The following is a 20168-nucleotide window of genomic DNA, read 5'->3' as shown; positions in this document are numbered from 1 at the left end:
TCGGAAGGCAAGTAGTGAGAGGGACATGCCCTTGAATATGTTCAAGAATTGGTACCCTTGATTCTCAACCTGTAGGCCGTGAGGACATTGCAAATTATCCTTTAAAATATTATGTACTAAAAACAAATGTCATGGACTGCGTCCGAAATCACATACTAACATACTATTTAGTATGTCAAATGACTTAGTATGTCCGAAAGCTTCTATACTACATAGTACATTTAGGCAATTTTGTAGAATTCAAAGTAAAACCATACTGCTTAGTAGATGCTAAACAGTAAGCTGGAAATAGCAATTATGTAATATATAGTACGTTGTGTAGTTTCGGACGCAACCATGGTTTTCTTTCTTTACAACTTTTTGATACTGATAAATATAAACTTAATGTTAATTCCAATTAGCCAAGCCGGAACACAAGTAAACAATAAACATGCCATAAAAATGCACGTGACCCACGGGCCCACCCATTTCCGTTGCTGTGTTAAGTGGTCAGATAGATGGGCCACGAACACTTTCAAGATTTTCAAATGATTTTCAATTTTCACTTGGCCTCGATCCAGAAAAGGTTGAGAACCCCTGTACTAGAACCATGTTGAAACATGTCAGACGGTACCAACATCAGCTGGGATCATCAGAGACAGACTTTAACATACTGGAAGTAAAACTATGGATTAAGAGAATAATTTCACTTGAAATGCTTTTGATGCAATTACATTAATCACACCAAAGGATACAGTAGAGCACATTTTACAGCATGTGGGATAAATGAGACCGCCTTTAATTTGAACTCAATGGAGCACCTTTTTAGGCAATATGTTTACATGGTAAAAAAGAAAAAAGTGAACAAAGGCCTCCATATCTCATCAATCCAATGAACCAACCTAACTATAATTTAACATGTTTGTCAGCCAAGCTGGATTTAATAAAGGCATCTTCCCAGCTACTGAGCAGACAGCCTGTGGTTCAGGCACATATCAATACACCTCGTAATCACATATTCACATTCCTTCTGAGTAAAACCCAACAGAAAAGCAACCACGTTGTGGGATATTTCAGAGAGATGCCACTGAGCACTTTCGCATATTACAGTAACGGTACATGTCAATCATATAATACTGATGTTGATGCTGCAAGTAGTTCAAGATTTCAGATGCCTGTGAAAAATGGCGATGTGGTTGCACGTTTGTTGGATTTACTGTTGAGTGTTTGGGTATGCAGCAGTTAGGATTACATGGCAGGTCAGTCACAAGCAGGCTCAACAAAAAACAAACCTTCAAGTTTCGGCTGGATAACTACATTTTTTTTCTTCCTTCACTATATACAGTACATTTTCACATCAAATTATATTCACAACCAGTGTGTGTGTGTGTGCACGGCTGCGCGCATGTGTAAAAATAATGTATGTCAGATATGCATTTACACAGTTCACATTACAAGGGGAGTTTAAGTAAAGCAAACTTAAGGAAAGTTGTAATGAGAAGATGTATTGGTTTCTGTTCTAAATCGCTGCATGTTGCTAGGCTAGGAAATGTTTGGTGTCACAACCACATAATGCATGCAAAGCAAAGTGTGTATGTGTGTGTGTGTGTGTGTGTGTGTGTGTGTGTGTGTCCACAATGCTTACAAAACAGAACCACAGGTGGTCTGTGGAAAAAATAAATAAAGAACTAAATATAACCAACATACATGATGTTCTTAAGACAAACCACTAACAACATACTGTATACTATAGTATAGCCATATTCAAACTCATTCCCTTTCTCACCATACATAAATACAAAGAACACATATATACAATAAACCAGTTGCTAGCCCTCCAGACATGAAAAACATCCTTTCACTCTCCTTAGAACAGACCTTCAGTGTCTCTGCAATGGTCCCTGTAGTTTGGAAGCAAGGTCAAATGAGAGTACTGGGACTGGACGAAGTACTGCTGTAGTCTTCAAGCTCTCAGGATGTCCTACTGTAGATGTAGTGTTATGATGAACCCACGTAGGCAAAACATGGTTTAATTTGTCTCAAAATACTGTATACAAAATGTGTCCAAAACCTGTATTTTATTTTGGACACAGCAGATAGGAGGAAACATTAGAGGCCAAAATACATCTAAACTGTTTGTGAAAATGTACTTCTACAGTATAAAGTATATTTTCAAATGTATTTTTGGTCAATCTGTATAGATATTTGTATACATACAGTATGAAGTAATCTATTTGCAGTTCAGGGACCCAGGGAAGGACAGAATGAATGGGATTAGCAGGAGTGGGTGATCTGAACAGATCTGGGTGCTAAATCAGTGTTTCTCAACTAGTAGGGCCCGACCCCAAATTCCCAAATGGGGTGGCAAATATTCAATGACTTCGTTAGAGGAATACTGTGATGTTTAACACATTAGGGCCAATGTCACTGAAGACCCAGTGGGAAACTACAGTTGCTGAGAAGCATTGTTCACTATATCACTTACGATACTGATTAGAATGCAGGCGAGGGTGGGGAGGGCAGGCCCAGGGGAGAGGGCGGGGTGGCAGCTCTAGGGGGCGTAGGAGGAGGGGATGGAAACATAGCCGACTCAAAGGGAGAGGTGGGAGGTTTGGTAGGGGAGTACGGAGACGAGGAGGCAGCAGCAGCAGCCGCCTTGATGGGAGAAGATGGAGTTGAGGAGGTGCATTTGGTGGGGGAGGCAGGGAGAGGCCGTGTGGGAGAGGAGGGAGAGGAGGAGGCCTGTTTGGCAAGGGAAGAGGAGGTGGGGGAAAGAGGAGAGGAGGCTGGCTTAGGGGAGGTCGGTTCAGTGGGGGAGGAAGGAGAGGAGAAGGAGAAGGCTGCTTTTGTGGTGGTGGAGAGATAGGGAGAAGGCGAGGCAGATGTTGTGGGAGAGACAGAAACCGGGGAGGCTTGTTTGCTGGGGGAGGAGGGGCTAGGGGGAGCTGGTTCTACAGGGGAGGAAGTGTATTCAGTAGGAGGAGACGGACTGGGAGGGGGACTGACAGGGGAGGAGGTGTGTTCAATAGGAGAAGATGGGCTAGGGGGAGCTGGTTCGACAGGGGAGGAGGTGTGTTCAATAGGAGAAGATGGGCTAGGGGGAGCTGGTTCGACAGGGGAGGAGGTGTGTTCAATAGGAGAAGATGGGCTAGGGGGAGCTGGTTCGACAGGGGAGGAGGTGTGTTCAATAGGAGAAGAGGGGCTAAGAGGAGCTGGTTCTACAGGAGAGGAGGTGTGTTCAGTAGGAGAAGAGGGGTTAGGAGGAGCTGGTTCTACAGGAGAGGAGGTGTGTTCAGTAGGAGAAGAGGGGCTAGGAGGAGCTGGTTCTACAGGAGAGGAGGTGTGTTCAGTAGGAGAAGAGGGGCTAGGAGGAGCTGGTTCTACAGGAGAGGAGGTGTGTTCAGTAGGAGAAGAGGGGTTAGGAGGAGCTGGTTCTACAGGAGAGGAGGTGTGTTCAGTAGGAGAAGAGGGGCTAGGAGGAGCTGGTTCTACAGCAGAGGAGGTGTGTTCAGTAGGAGAGAAGGGGGCAGGGGGTGCTGACTTGGCAGGGGAGGAAGAGGGGGGTGAGATCAGTGTCAGGTTGGTGGGAGACGACGGAGACGGGTAAGAGCCGGGTGTGGTGGGTGTGGCGTGAGGGGCACAGCCGAAGACAGCAGGAGGCGCAGCAGGAGACAGGCTTTCAAGTTCAAGGTTATGGTCCATGGGTGGAGCAGAAGGTGAGGTGGGGAGGATGGAGGTGAAGGGGAAGGCCTGGCGCGAGGAGGTGGGAGAGGGTGAGAAATGAAGAGCGCTTACGGGGTCTGAGGGGGGTGGAGAACAGTTGAGCCTGGAGGGAGACAGCGGGGGAGAGGACTGAGCCCTCAGAGACTCTGAGGTCCCTGGACTCCTGGCATCCTCGGTGGGTGTTGTTAGCTCTGGCGGTGGCGCTTTGGTGGGAGAGACTGGCTGGGGAGAGGGTGCCGTCTTGGTTGGCTTGACTTGGAGGGCAGAAGAGGCTTTTCCAGCTGAGGGCTGAGGTGGGCCGTGCCAGCGGTGGGTCAGTTGGATGTCCTCCTTATCTAGAGCTGTGTTCTGGCAATGACAGAGATGGGAAGAGAGACAGTTAGCGGGCACTCACAACCTGCAGACCCCATACAGTACCAGTGAGAGAGAGGTATACAGAGGGTCAATCTATGGGGAAGACACAAAAGTCCTTGAGAGTTTTAAATTGAGATTCATCATCAACCTTTCATCCTTTTCTATAAAGGGCTGAACTCTATTTCTGATTTGTTTTACAACTCAACCTTTTCTGCAAATAATGTAGTGACTGCTGCCCAAATGTTTTACCAATTATGTACCGTTTAATCAAGTTCTGTGAATGAGCAAACATAGAAGATGAAGCACACCAATGGATATGGACATAAATAACTGAAACATGGCCCAACAGATACATCCAGGATATTTCCCACAGTAGACTGACCCCGCCAGAAGGCAAATCACAGCGTTGTGCAGAAGGGAAAATGAGAAAGCGAGGCTTTGCTCATTTTATTCAGACTTTACACAATGTTATTGATTGATTTGGAAATAAGGTTGGGACAACCTAATCCCATTGAATATAATTTCTCTTTTTCCCTTGTGCTAAATCTTAGTAGCACAACATAGGAGGTGGAAGCGGCAGGGTGTTAGTACATACCATTGCCTTGGAGCTAATTCAGGGGATGGTAATGCAGGTTGCATGTTGGCAGAGGGGGTGAGGGAGAGAGGAAGAAGCAGAGAGGGACAGAGACTAGTCTTACTCACATCTTCACAAACATAACAAGTTGACACAGAAAATAAAAGCGTGGTGGCTAGCGGACAGGTGTTGTTCCAGCGCAGTGCCAAATTGGACATCAATGTGCTGTTCAACAGTCAACACCAGCTGAACCTTTTCTACGTTGGAACAACAAACTTAAATGTGTGCACTCTTCTGGGGATTTCTAGGACTCTGTTGGTGTTTATCAAAATGTTGAGGTTTCAGGTTGCTGTACTCGTGAACATGGTGCTCTTCAAAGTGTAAGGGAGTACACTTTGCATTCCTAGGTCAATCTTAGAGCAGTAATTAGTGCAGTACTAAGATTCGACCACAAGGTGGCGCTAAATGACTATAAATGAGTATTAGAATTGTATCAGCCAAATGTGTTTGCAGGCTTTGCAAATGCAAGTCATGCCTATTAGATCAATGTAATTCACAGTGAATGTAGATAAATATGCACAACTTGTGCTTGTGAATGAGACAGCAAATAGGTGCAATTTAGAGTAAAATGACAAAGAGGAAGGCAAATTAAAGTGATGTAGCATTTGCAGAGTGCCAGGCTTGTAGACATGCCAATTGCCAAATAAATAACCTCAACGACAATGTTACAACATAATTCATACTGCCACAAAACCCTTTAACAAAAACTGTTTTTTTTTTCCTCACATACCACAATGGAGTTGATCAGAATGAAAACAAATGGACTTTGGAGTTTGGGACGAGGACGAGAAGAAGAGAGTGAATGACTGACTATACTATAGGATGATTGAAACATGTGTGTTTATGAGCACAGGAGGTTGCTAGTGTAGAGAGTTAGCTATGGACCCACAACAATCTGTTAACTGAGAGCCGGCAGCCTGGGGAGGAGAGAAGAGGAAAATATGAAGAAGAAGAGAGACAGAGGCACACTGCAAAACCCTGAGTGTTCATTTAACTTTACGGGTCCATTGTTGGGTACAGGCTTTTGTTCCGACACCATTATTGGTCCGACAGTGATTAGACCGACAACCTACCTCAAACCCTAACCTAACCATAACCGCAAACACGGGAGCAGCGCATGTTCAAGCGCTAGTCCGACCGTTATTCCCGCATGTCGTACTAATTCCCCGTCGGAAATTACCATCGGATCCCCCATTGTTACACAAAATACTGGGGTTCTCTTACAAACTCAGGGTTTTTGCAGTGCAGGAAGACAAAGGTGAAAGAGAGAAAAGTGGTGATGAAGGTAGACTGGATGGAGCAGCCAATGGAGAGAATGCTAAAGGCTAAAGCGCATGATTTATAGTTTGTCGCATAGTGGTGTCACACACCGACAGAAGCAGATCTACAAGTTCACCCTTTGTGAGCTTGTAGATCATCTACTTTTGGAGCACGACAAGGCACCATAAATTGAGAGAGAAGAGAGAAAGAAATAGAGAGGAGGATGGAGCATGAAGCGTGTACCCAGCACTTAGCTGCAGGCATCCCCTCTGGTCCTGTGGGTGGAGTGGAGGAGGGGTGTGGATGAGGAGGAGATGTGGGGGAGGAGGAGGAAGAGTGGGAGGAGGAGGAGGAGGAGGTGGAGCCTCCAAGGCCAGGCCTCCACCATTGATTCACCTCAAACTGTCAAAAAAGATTTACAACAAAATGAGGCTCCAGTGGCGATGGGAGAAATCAAATCCAATCTCCGACCAAAAGAGGCCTGTAGTGCAAGTGTCCTCAATACACGGGACGTAGGGTTGAGGAAATGCTGCCATGTCACCCCGGGACGGAGGACAGGGTGGCTGATGGGAGCATGTAGGAGATGTAGTCAGCAAATCAATGCCCTACATACCCACGTCATACTACAATGTAACAGGACAGGAGCATAAATAGCCGATCTACAAGCTCACAATGCATTGCGAGCTTGTAGATCAGCCATTTCTTCTGTGATGTGTCTGTGGGTTTTTATACATATTATTTTATAACTACCAACGAACCAATGCAAATTTAACAAGATATTGATTGTGACAAAATAATAACGACATTGGATCTATTGGAACACGGGTTAAATGTTCCATTTTCTGACAAGTAACAGTTCTGGACATACAAGGTTTTCACCTGACATTGACAATATGTACTAGTGTGGTTCTAAAGTGTAAAAGTATAGAGACTAGAATGAACCACTATGTCTGTACTAGTGCAGTACAGACAAAAGGCAGACAGATGGACAGACAGACAGGCTGAGCAGCATGGCTATAGGGGAGTGACATGGGGGAGGGTGACCCGATGTGACAGGGAGGAAGAAGAACAGGGAGGACATCCGCCCCCCACCCCTCAACAATAACAGGAAGTGATGTAACCCGAGGACTTGAAAAGGAACGGGACAGGATGGAGAGGATGTGGTTGTGTGTGTGTGTGTGTGCATACGCCTCAGAAAGGCTGTGTACCTCTGGGAGTACACTATATTTATGGCAATGAAGGAAAAGCCCACTCCGCCACCCCTAGCTGGCTGTAGAATTGTCTCGCAAGGCACCAACCAGCACATCAGGAGCAATTCGGGATTCAGTGTCTCGCTCAAGGACACTTTGACACTAACTCTGTTCGAACTGGCAACCTTGTGGTTACCATCCAGGCCACTCTACCCCTGGAGATTTGAGATGTTTTCACTTATATTTTGATGCCAAAACATACATCCTTCTACATTGTTGGTTATGCCTCTTTAATCTGTATACTGCGTCAGGCTTGTAAATAATCTTGTATATTTGTATAGGAGTGCATGAGGATATACTATGTGCGCAGTATTTAAATCAACGACATTTGAGTCAAACCATCACTGCCAAGCAGTGTACTAAAACATTTTACTTTGGAAGCATTTCTTTGTAAAATAACCTGACATCCAGTATTCAATTTGTCACTATCATGTCAGACATTTAATATCAGAACTTTGCAAAGTACAAACGGCAACCAGGAGATCAAACTAGACAATTTACTGCAAAAGCTCAGCGATAAGATCAAATGAAGTGCGTGTTTGTTTGTTCTTACCATAATGACTGCCACCCCAGCAGAGGTGCTGTTGTGCTTGGGTGCAGTGTTAAAGTGCGTCATCAGTTTACCTGTCACCTCCATTTTCATATTGCTTTCCATGGCCATGTCATCCTAAAAAGAAACACACAGTGTACAGTCTATATATATATAACAACATACCATACAGGTTGTATTCTGTATATAATTATTATATTATATAGTATTGTTGTCTTTTCCTTAGACGTACACACACACACACACAACTATAGTCAGATGCAGGACGTTACCGTGACCCATGGGTGGCAGAGGACATCATCTGCTGTGTAACGAGCCTGAGCATTCACCTGCAGCATCTTCCCAATTAGGTCCTGCACACACACACACACACACACACACACACACACACACACACACACACACACACACACACACACACACACACACACACACACACACACACACACACACACACACACACACACACACACACACACACACAATATATATATTATAATATCCATGTTTACTGACCATGATAAACTTAGTTTGATGATGTCTTGTTATGATCGTTTTTGACTTTGCCATCATGTGAAACTCTACGCAGACAGATCCAATTATTCAGCTCACCTCTAGCCAGCTGGAGGCGCTTTTCTTCACAGCAAGAGCCATCTCTAATAACAGCCCTGCATGAAGTCGAGGTGGCAGCATAAAAGCAGCTCATTAAACTATAGGAGCTCTGCCTGGCATGGTAAGCAGGGTTGGTCTCTGTAGTACATGACATGGCTAAGTGTGCTCTTGTTAAAGAGTAGTCATTACGTGTGTGTGTGCACGTGTGTGTGTGTGTGTGTGTGTGTGTGTGTGTGTGTCTGTGTGTTTGTGTGTGTGTGTGTGTGTACACGTGCCAAGTGGCAGAAAGAGGTTGTCCAATTGTTTTGACAAACAACTGTTAAAGGGATTGTGACATTAAAAAAAAAGGTTTTGGAAATGTTCTTATTTCTTTTAGGTTTTCTAATCTCAATTGCACCCAAAAAAACATGAACTTTTAACATTCAGTAGATTTTCTGTGATCTGGGGTTTTCTGGCTCAAACAGGTGCTCTGATTTTTCCTGCTGTTTGTGATGTAAGATCCTGCAAATCCCATATATGTCAATGGGATTTGCCAGCAGATGTCACTGTTTTCACTGTTTTGCCTGTTTTCATTGTAGCTCAAAAGGCTTCCAAACCCCAAAGAAAACTTCAGACCACAGAAAATCCACTGAATGTTCAAAGTTCAGGTTTTTTGGGTGTAATTGAGGTCATAAAACCTAAAAGAAAAAAGAAAAATAAATGAAAATTAATGTCATAAAACCTTTAATGCAGCAGCACAGCATGCTGCCATCTTGGACCATATCAGCTGTGCTGGGATTGGCTCTCCTCTAAACACACGACAAGGAACCTCTGCTTGTTGAAGAACTCTAACTGAATTTAGCTGACTTTAGCAAATACATTTAGTAATTTACCATATCTAGTAATTTGAGGACTCACTGTACACACAACGACGAGGCACTGGAGTGTGAAGTGAAGTGTTAACTTGGAAGTAGTGAGATTTGGCACCAGGGCAACGTGCAACAGTATGAATGTTTACAATAGCTGTCCATGGTGTGCATCAGAGCTCCCAACCTTGACTGAGTCGCTGATGTTATCCCAGTAAGGAGAGGGGAAGTCCAGCTGACCTACAAGGATCTGGTCAAACAAGTCTTCCTGCAGGTCGCTCTCACTGGACGGACACACACACACACACACACACACACACACACACACACACACACACACACACACACACACACGTATGTAAATGTAAGGACAATATTGTCCGAAGTAGTTGCAAGCTTGTAGATATAGTCTATATTCAATAATTAAACGATTTGCCCGGCTGTAGAGCACCGAGTTGGTAACAATGGATACCCGTGGTACCCGTGTCAGAGTACCCATTCCCCGTTGTACCCGTGTCAGAGTCTGTGTCCCATTTATGCCCATACATGGAGATTTCCGTGGGCCCGACCGACTCGACACCGGGCACTGCACTCCCTGTGGGGGTGTGCAACGTGTGTGTCGAATTTGAAGTCGGCGGGGCGAACGGTTCTCGAGTACACGCACACAGACAGACGTACGTACAGATATGTGGTGCATTTATAGATATTATATAGTTATTTGTGTATATGCAGTGATCTGTTGCATGTTCCAGTTCCTAAATTAGCCATTGATGGTGTACTGGCCGGAGATCAAAGAGCTTAGAATTAAATTGGATAGAGGCCAAACTTACATGCCGACTCCTGCTCTACTATATTATAGTAGATATGTTAACATAATTAATAGTGGGATGTTAATCTATGTCACACCACACACATTAAAAAGAAAACACGTAGGTATAACATTCTAATCATCCCTGGATTTGCATCTAATGAAAATGCATTGGTGAATAAAAAGCAGGTGGACACACACTTGAGCTGCTACTGGATATGAAGTAGCACTGAAAACCTCATTTAACATATTTAGAATTCATGGCGGCATGATGAAGCTGCACATGATAGACCAATAAGATCATATGGTTTGAATAAGTCATGCAAAAGCTTATTGAGCAACCTGAGAAAGGGCTGTGCAATTAACATGGCACGCTTTAATCAATATTTGTAAAAATATTAGCAAATTATTACTGCACTTTCATCCAATTTAAAGCATCTCTTTTTCTAGTAGATGAAAATGTAAAGATTGTTTTCTTCCCCAAAGGACACATTAGACTGTCAAATTGTGCCAACGATATCCTGCAAAAACATTATCATGCAGTCCTAATATAAGCTGTACCTTCTGAAGGGAGGAAAGCCACAGAGAAGGATGTATGTTATGACACCAGCTGCCCAGATATCCACCTTCAGTCCATACCTGAAAAAAAGGAGCGAGTGATGGAACAAATGAATGGAGAAATGAATAGAGGAATAATGAGAAATAAAGAACATAGTAGAACATGATAGGGGGAAAGGATGGGGGACACCCGAGCAAAAGGTTAAAGGAAAACTTTGTAGATTGTCAACATAAATCCCATTGTTCTGATGTGAGGAAAGTAATAATTAAGTGTGGCAAAAAATCATAATACACCTTTAATCCTCTGAAGTTACTTCACATAAATTAATGAGTAACTAGCCCATTTGATTTTCAGTAACTGTAATTGTTACTGCCACAATATCACTACTACCAGGATCAGAATCAGAATATCTTTATTGTCATTGTACAAGACAACAAAATTGATTGGGAATCCAGATCAAGTGCATTTAAAAAAAACATACTCTATATAAAAAAACAGACATTAGGACCTAATGTGCTATGACTGCTCCGCTATTTTTCATTTAGCATTTATGTCTATGCAGCCTTATGCAAAGGTTTAAATGTAATTTAGAAATAATAATTTCTATCTTTACCCAGACTCAGCAATGATTTCGGGGGCCACATATGTGGGGGTTCCACACACAGTGTACAGGGGTCCCTCCACCACAGTGGCCAAGCCGAAGTCCCCCAACTTCACAGACTTGATACCGTCTGGGTACTCAAACACCTACAACACACATAAAGTTCAATGTCACTGTGCTGTCATGTGTGCAAAAGTAACTGGAAGTTATGTGTATGTGCATATTGTGTATGCACTGGGAGTACATACAAACAAATCATGAATTGTTTTTGTCTGTATGCATGTGTGGGCGCAATGTCACAGTGAAGTTATAGGCAAACTACAAATAACATCATGAAGACAGTTTGATGTAAACTAGTTTGCTATCGTCTGCTCGTTATTACAAAGACTATTATTGTTGTTTGAGACAGAAATAATTATACAGCGTTACACTGGGTGCACATCACTGCCAACAGCTACCAGTTGTTGATTAACGCCAGGGCTCCACTGGGCGCGTTGCGTCACGCGTGCGTCAAAAAACGAACCGGTTCAATTTTATGGTGACGGAGACGCGACGCGACGCAACGCGGGCAGTGGAGCCACCCTCCATTGATTAAAAGGGAACATTCCCGACGCTGACGGAGACGCGACGCAGACGCGATGCAGACGCGACGCAGACGCGCCCAGTGGAGCCCTGGCGTTAGGTGTGTATTCAAACCTATCAACCATGTCTGTGCTCGGATGTCCATCTTTGTTATTAGCACAAACAGCATAGCTAAAAATAACGTTAAACAAGGTCTCCTCGCGGTTGTGATAACGATTCAATGTCAGGTTGACCAGGTTGTCAGACACAGCCAGGAAGATCAAAAGTCCAGCGCTCTTCTCCAGGGCGCTGTGCCAAGAAAGCCTACATCAGGAGCGCTGAAGACGAGGAGCACACAACGCATCTTTACCATAGAAAGGCATGGCACACTGGCACTGCCAGCTCAAAAGACACTCTCTGTGAGACTACTGGTACCAAACTAGAGCCAAAGGTAGGTACTCTGCGTGCTAAATACACATTAGCTAACTAGTTACCTCTGTCGGTACGCTATGCTGGCCTGAAGGACTGGTAAACCAGAGGACATCAAATTGTCATTAATGCTTGATATTGTGAGCTCCTTTGAAGTGTGTGCTGTTGCCAGAAATTGGTGTGCCATGTTTTGCTTGTGTACAGTAGGCGGAAGGCAACCTACCAGCAGGTTCTCTGGTTTGATGTCTCTGTGGACTATGTTGAGACTGTGCAGGTACTTCAGAGCTCCAGCCAGGTTGAACACCATGGCACTGGCATCTTTCTCTGTATATTTGGCAGATGACGTAATGGCATCAAACAGATCTCCTCCCTGCAGCAAAAGCAATGGTCAACATTGATAAGGGACACCAATTAGAAAATAGAGACGATCCGGGCACTCAAAGTTAAAAAGGAGGAATAGCCTTTATTTAATTAAAAAGCAACTGCCAATGACTACTGAATGAGATGAGTACACAAATTAAATGCAGATTCCTTTTTTTCTTTTTTTGCTGGTGAAAACCGATTACATAATCTGTATTATTTTGAGACATTTATGGCCTATATGGCCAATTCCGATTATGCTACCGATTAATCCTGTAATACATTTTAATAAAGCATGTGTGATAAATAAGCTCTTACTTAAGCATTACAATTCATTTCCATTTAGTGTGCAGTACCTTAACCAGCTCCATGACCAGGTAGAGCTCACACAAAGTGTCCACCTCCTCAATCAACATTATAATGTTGGGGTGTTTAACCCTTCGCAGCACGGCCACCTCATTCTCTATCAGGTGCTCCTGGACGCACGCACGCACAAGCACACACACACACACACACACACACACACACACACACACACACACACACACACACACACACACTATTAGTATTGCGGAATACCATCTGAATTATGTGTGTGTGTGTGTGTGTGTGTGTGTGTGTGTGTGTGTGTGTGTGTGTGTGTGTGTGTGTGTGTGTGTGTGTGTGTGTGTGTGTGTGTGTGTGTGTGTGTGTGTGTGTGTGTGTGTGTGTGTGTGTGTGCGCGCGGGTGCATGTGCATGCGTACCATTGCAGATCATTTGAATGAGATAATGAATAAAACATTAGCAGACTAATATAATTCTATGGGATAAGCGGATCAGGCACACACAGGGCCCAGCCCGGTTGTTAATAATGCACATGTACAACATTAACATGTGACCCTGTGTGTGTGTGTGTGTGTGTGTGTGTGTGTGTGTGTGTGTGTGTGTGTGAGAGAGAGTAAGAGAGAGAGGAAGAGCAAAACAAAGAGAGAGGGGGTCAGGGAGAGATAGAGAGAGAGCAGTAGCGTCAGAATACAGAATGAGTATACATACAATAGGAAAACAAAGAGAGAGGTTTGAGGGATAGAGAGAAAGACAGGGGCAGAGAGAAAGAGTCAGAGGACAATTTACAATCTAGGCATTTAGCAGACAGGTCAGTGTAAGCAGGGCAGAGATGTCAGAGCTTTGTTCAATGACATTGTGGATTGTACTGTTTAGTAGTTGGAGACAGAGGATATACCTTTCCTCTGCACTTAGTCTTGTCTATGATCTTCAATGCATATTCCTTCCCTGTGGACCTGCAGGCAGAAACACTGCAATTAGGAATGCAATAGCTGTGTTTCACATTGACCGTCCGCTACAGAGAGATGGCAGCGCAGTGGTAAGATAGCTCTGTCTACTGTAGCTCTAGCTCTGTTCCATAGCCTTCCTGCTTCGATTCTGCGAATTTCTGCCCTGCAGTAGGGCTATGCGACTTACCGGTTTAAATCTCAAATCGAAATCAGACCAGCCTATCCTCTTTAGTGGAAATCTCACGAACGTCTGACCTACTCACCAATACAAACACGGGTTGTGTCAATAGAAAGCCTACTTTCCTTAGTGGAAGCACTCTGAGCCCCCCACCACACGTATAAACGGTACTTTTTGGCCAGAAAGGGATTTTTTTCCACCGGAGGAAAAATATTCTCTATGAGGCAGTTCTCTGGGCAATATCAGTAGAGGGCGCAGCGGAGTAACTAAAAATGTTTTTTTTCCCGGTGGAAACAAAATCCCCTTTTGGCCAAAAAGTACAGTTTATACGTGTGGTGGGGGGCTCAGAGTGCGTCCACTAAGGAAAGTAGGCTTTCTATTGACACAACCCGTGTTTGTATTGGTGAGTAGGTCAAACGTTCGTGAGATTTCCACTAAAGAGGAGAGGCTGGTCTGATTTCGATTTGAGATTTAAACCGGTAAGTCGCATAGCCTTACTGCAGGGCAGAAATTCGCAGAATCGAAGCAGGAAGGCTATGGAACAGAGCTACTGTAGCTCCATTCATACTGGCTCAGTCGAGATAATGAAGGTAGCACAAGTATAGACAAAATATGGCAGGATGACAAAACATCTGTATTCCTGAATGTTGGAGGAATCACACACACACACACACACACACACACACACACACACACACACACACACACACACACACACACACACACAGTATATAAATAGCAAGAGTGGCTGCAGTGGTGGCAGTAAAGTCAACTGCAGCAATAAAGTGAACAGTGCACTAAAATGCAGTGTAATACTGTAAGAAAATAGCAGCAATAAATAGCTATGATCTTGTTACTGATCTTGTGATATAAACGTTTATATCACTTTTAGTGTAGTATTAAAATACCATAACACTATTGAATAAGTACTGTAGATAATATTTAATAGTTTACTTCTCCATTGGTTAATCACCTACAGGCCAAAGGCATGATCGTGTTACATAACATTTTATTGGCGACCGAACGGGTAATGCTGAGTCAGTGAGCGATGGAAATACATAATGTACTTAGAAGGGTAAAACAACACAATGTTAATAACAAGCCATTACATTGTGTGCATTGTAAATACAACGTACTGTACATGTACATGTTTGTAGTGTGTCTGTAGCCTCAGTTTGCACATTTTGCACTCATGCACTGACTCAGTTCTACTCTACAGTCGTACAGTAGAATCTCACAACACCTTGTGACAACCCTACGGTGTACTTTAACATATCTATCCTATACATTTATTCATGTTAAAATACTCTCTGGTACAATGATGTTACAACTGATTCAAATCTCTGTCACCTACCTCTCAACACATTCCTTGACCACGGCAAAGTTTCCATCACCGAGGACCTTGCCAACGTTGTACTTGTCCAGGATGGCAGAGGCAGACACACATCGGTTACCGTTGACTGCTGGGAAGAGACATAAGGTTACAACGGGATACACAATGTTTCTTTAACCTACACTGCAGAGACATCAGGTTACAGCGGGATACACAATGTTTCTTTAACCTACACTGCAGAGACATCAGGTTACAACGGGATACACAATGTTTCTTTAACCTACACTGCAGAGACATCAGGTTACAACGGGATACACAATGTTTCTTTAACCTACACTGAAGAGACATCAGGTTACAACGGGATACACAATGTTTCTTTAACCTACACTGCAGAGACATCAGGTTACAGCGGGATACACAATGTTTCTTTAACCTACACTGCAGAGACATCAGGTTACAACGGGATACACAATGTTTCTTTAACCTACACTGCAGAGACATCAGGTTACAACGGGATACACAATCTTTCTTTAACCTACACTGCAGAGACATCAGGTTACAACGGGATACACAATGTTTCTTTAACCTACACTGAAGAGACATCAGGTTACAACGGGATACACAATGTTTCTTTAACCTACACTGAAGAGACATCAGGTTACAATGGGTCGGGATACACAATGTTTCTTTAACCTACACTGAAGAGACATCAGGTTACAACGGGTCGGGATACACAATGTTTCTTTAACCTACACTGAAGAGACATCAGGTTACAACGGGTCGGGATACACAATGTTTCTTTAACCTACACTGAAGAGACATCAGGTTACAACGGGTCGGGATACACAATGTTTCTTTAACCTACACTGCAAAATGCAGGGTTCATATAACCACTTAATAAAGCTTGATGCACTTCATGAGCTTGATGATACAAGCTTGATAGGAAGTATTCTGAGCTTGTATATCTTCTATTTTAGCTTGTGTGTGCGAGCGTGTATGTGTGTGTGTGTGTGTGTGTGTGTGTGTGTGTCTGTGTGTGTGTGTGTTTTCAAGATAAACATTCTAAGTACCAACTTATAATCATAAAAACTATGGGTACAGATTTGGAAACCTTGTCTATGTAACAATAGCTGGCATGACAAAGAGCAATGTTCTTTGACAAAGACCCAAAGAACTAGCCAAATGATATTGCTCTGTTTTGGCTGTTATAGGCAGTTTGTCTGTCTCTGTGTGTGTAATATTAAGAAACGTTTCACCTATAATGACAATCCCAAAATAGGGATGCCGTAGGTTGAAAGTAGTTCACTTAGAGTGACAAAAAATGCACCCGTGTCCATTTTGAATTAGTATTTATTTTTACCCCGTCCCTGGACCAAGCCTCTGCAGCAGTTTCACAGAATGCCTGCAGAACAGTTACTACCCTCTACTAACACCCAGCGTTGCTTTTTAGCAAAAAGAATATTTAATTTAATTACTAAATTATAAAAAAAAAAATCTGTTCTTTTTTCACCTAAACGTCATCAGTGATGTTCATTGCAATGCCATTTAAATGCCATTGGTCATGATATTTGCATATAAATACCCCCCACAGAGGCTGAAATTCACACAAATTAAAAATGTCTGGACTTTACCCTAATAAAAGTAGGTAAGATAATTGTAATATATGTTTTTTTGTGATCATTAGAATGTCTAGAACATGTTTTATTCATTATTGTGAAAGATATCCCCAAAATGTAAATTATTAATTTATTATATTATTACATAATTATTATATAATTATTATAAATCTTTCATCAAACTTTATTTTTTTATTTTTTTTAACATCTTTTTTTTGTCTTAGTCCTAGTAGTACAAAGTAGTAGTAAGGTTTAAATCTTTTTTTTGCAAGTAGAAATTAATGCGGGTGATAGAGGGTTAGTAAGAATGTAGAATGTTGCCATTTTAAATTATGGTAATAATAAATGTATTACAGGCCCAGGCCGTAGCGTAACGGTCTGGGCACCGGACTGGTAATCCAGTCGCAGTGTGCCGCGGGTTCGACTCCCGGACCCGACACGGCCTTTACTGCATGTCATCCCCCCATCTCTCTCCCGTTTCCTGTCAGCCTACTGTCTGTCCCTTCAAAAATTAATAAAAGGCGTAAGCCGCAAAAAAAAAAAAGAAAAAAAAAATGTATTACATCATAACTAGCAAACTGTGGTTTTCAAAGTGGGAAAGCTAATTTACATATACTTTACTATACTGTAATTCAATATACATTAATGTGCATACACTGACTGTATGATAACCTGCACCGTCTGATAGTCTGTCTCAACGTTCCTGCAGCAGGACAAGCACCAATAGCGGTATGTTATTCACACACACACACACACACACACACACACACACCCACCCACCCACCGCAAGGACATTTAAATGTCTTCTCACACAAGTGCTGATACAGTGACACTCATCCCTAAGCCAGGTTTTCAGCACTATTGTACCCAGGCAGTGACAATGCTAGTGTCTGCTTGAGCTTGACCTGCAGTGCAGAGCCACATGCTTTGGCTGGTGAGGGGGTGGAACAGCTGGAGGTGAGTGAGTTCATGTGACGTTCTGTGTGTTGCCAAGACCAGAGGAGAGGAGAGGAGAGGAGAGGAGAGGAGAGGAGAGGAGAGGAGAGGAGAGGAGAGGAGAGGAGAGGAGAGGAGAGGAGAGGAGAGGAGACAAAAAGGGCATACTGTACCTTCAGGGCTCAGGCGGTCGGAGTGTTCTTGGTGATGATTGGCTGAGCCATTGACATTGGGGACAGACATGTAATGTGATGGAGGGATCTGGAGGAGAAACAACAAAAAAAACTGCTTAGCGCTCTGACCAAAACAATACCTTTACGAGGACATAACTACCTTCTACAAACAAAGCATGAAGTTAGATATTCATCAGAGATATTTAACAACATAACTTAACACATGGAGGCGTGGATAATGCCAATTGGCTGCTTTGAGTGGCCAAGCAGCATTGACCACGCCTCCAGGTCGCACACACACCGGCCCGCAAGCTGCCAGTTGAGTACCCCTGTCCTAGAAGATCAGATGGCGTGTGGGAAGCGGTGAATAATAATTCTCTTGTAAAACAAGACTTATTATGGACTGTCTAATGGCATTATGCTGAAGGGGAGCCAATTTGTGTCTCACAACATGACAGTAAGTGAGAGGTTCATGAAGAAATGCACTCACAAAGCATTGAGCCAAAAGCCAATGGACTGTCAAGTCTTGTTAATTAATGAAGGCTTCGCGTCATAATGCGTTTGTTTTTTCTTCAGTTGCACACGCAGCTCACGTCTGTCGTCCATTGTAATATACTAGAGGTTCACGCACCTTCATCTCTAATGTTATGCTGTGTCGAGGTTACAACGCTTCTGAAGAGAAATATACTTCTTTAGTTTAGAGTATGGACGGAGTGAGTAATGGCGGCTTTCAGAAATATATGCTGGCGCGATGCTAGGGGGACTATAGCAGAATAATAACAGAATATGCCTCATGTCGCCAGAATGAACATGCCTTAAATCAATAAATAAACTCGTTTTTTTTTTTTATGTGATTTTCTTTTTTTTTCATATTAATACAGTTTGAATGTTGAAGAAGGTTTTCATTCAAACAGATTGTTCATTTGGGCAAATGAAATGTATACATTTATACGTCAAAGTGGGCTTGTTTTTTAACAAGTTTCTGGAGGCAGAAGAGCGCAGTTCCGAGATTTGCATGTTGGTTACGATTGGTCCTGTAATCTCTTTGTCCTCAGGTTTCACGCTCTGATCACCGCCCATTAGCGTGCTTGTGTTTGTAAACACAGAAGTATTCTGGGCATTTGGGTTAGACTTTACAGAAAATAAACAAAACCACGTATAGCTACTCGCTGAAATACACTTCCCAGCTTGGAGTCTTTCACCAACAAACAACAGGCTAGAAGCTAGCTAGCCTAGTTAGCCGTTTGTGTCGTGTGTTAAAGAGCAAAGAGATCACACGTCTTTTCTTTTAATCACAACTCGCTCATTTCTTGCTCATTTAAAAAAAGGTTATATACTATGTAAACTATGAAATGCAGGCTTTCATTTGGTATATAGAACGTTTGTGTAGGCCGTCTCTAAGAAACGGTATCAATTGAAAAGGAAATGTCGGAAAAATTTTCCTCGCGCACCCAGCAAAGAGCTACGTCTTTTCAAATACGGCCGTTAGTACTGTTAATTCAACATCCGGTGAGGGGAGGATACGGATCGTGTATGTATTGTGTATATAAATCAGGGCATACAGTGGGTGGGCTTTAGACCGGATGTAAGCCTTGCACACTAAATAGACACCCGATGTAGTATGAATCCACCCATCGAATGCACAGGAATTACTATAAATGAAACCAGGCATTGTGACTGCATGTGGACAGATCTGTTTATTAAAATAGCAAATCTACAAGCGCACAACATCATAGCCTGATGCGTCGATTTTATTTATTTAAAATACTGGGTCAATTGTCTGACTTTGATTGCTTAAAGTAGACCTGCATAAAATGGTGTACTGCAGCTATTTACAACCAGGTAGTGTATAAGTTAAATTGAACACTTAACTTAATATTTAATACTTGAATACTTATACTTAGTATTTAATACTTAGTACTTTCAAAAGGGTTTATTGGGGCACCTTACAAATTGCATTGTTTGTTCTACTGGCTTAAACATGTCAGTGTTTCTAGTGTTGCACTGTTGACAGCTAAAACGTCCTATTGTCTCTTGTCCCTCCCATTGTCACACCCACTTCTGTCCAGCTCTAAGGTGATAAAATGTTGTGAATATTGAAAAGGGCTTTTCTCAGCTTTGGGTGAAAGGCCCC

At 42.9% G+C, this 20168-nt stretch overlaps 1 protein-coding gene across 4 annotated transcripts in view; it reads right to left on the bottom strand.

Moving 5' to 3' along the window:
• Positions 1 to 1852: 1852 nt before the first annotated feature.
• The window catches only part of dclk2a (doublecortin-like kinase 2a), a 64221-nt gene continuing 45905 nt past the window's right edge, over positions 1853 to 20168 (bottom strand). For 2 of the 4 annotated variants that reach the window (XM_083765512.1, XM_083765513.1), the window contains exons 7-18: positions 18035 to 18122; positions 15331 to 15436; positions 13747 to 13804; positions 12882 to 13001; positions 12389 to 12535; positions 11188 to 11321; positions 10577 to 10654; positions 9395 to 9491; positions 8023 to 8103; positions 7754 to 7867; positions 6194 to 6352; positions 1853 to 4050 (exon numbers count right to left, since the gene is read on the bottom strand). In XM_083765512.1, coding sequence (XP_083621638.1) covers positions 2473 to 4050; positions 6194 to 6352; positions 7754 to 7867; positions 8023 to 8103; positions 9395 to 9491; positions 10577 to 10654; positions 11188 to 11321; positions 12389 to 12535; positions 12882 to 13001; positions 13747 to 13804; positions 15331 to 15436; positions 18035 to 18122 — 2760 coding nt within the window. In that variant the 3' untranslated portion in view covers positions 1853 to 2472. The remainder of the gene's footprint in view (positions 4051 to 6193; positions 6353 to 7753; positions 7868 to 8022; positions 8104 to 9394; positions 9492 to 10576; positions 10655 to 11187; positions 11322 to 12388; positions 12536 to 12881; positions 13002 to 13746; positions 13805 to 15330; positions 15437 to 18034; positions 18123 to 20168) is intronic. The other 2 variants (XM_083765514.1, XM_083765515.1) reach the window with 1 other exon arrangement.

This window comes from Protomyctophum parallelum, assembly GCF_964188405.1.
Source record: "Protomyctophum parallelum genome assembly, chromosome: 5".
NCBI lineage: Eukaryota > Metazoa > Chordata > Actinopteri > Myctophiformes > Myctophidae > Protomyctophum > Protomyctophum parallelum.
This window is presented reverse-complemented; position numbering and strand designations above follow the sequence as displayed.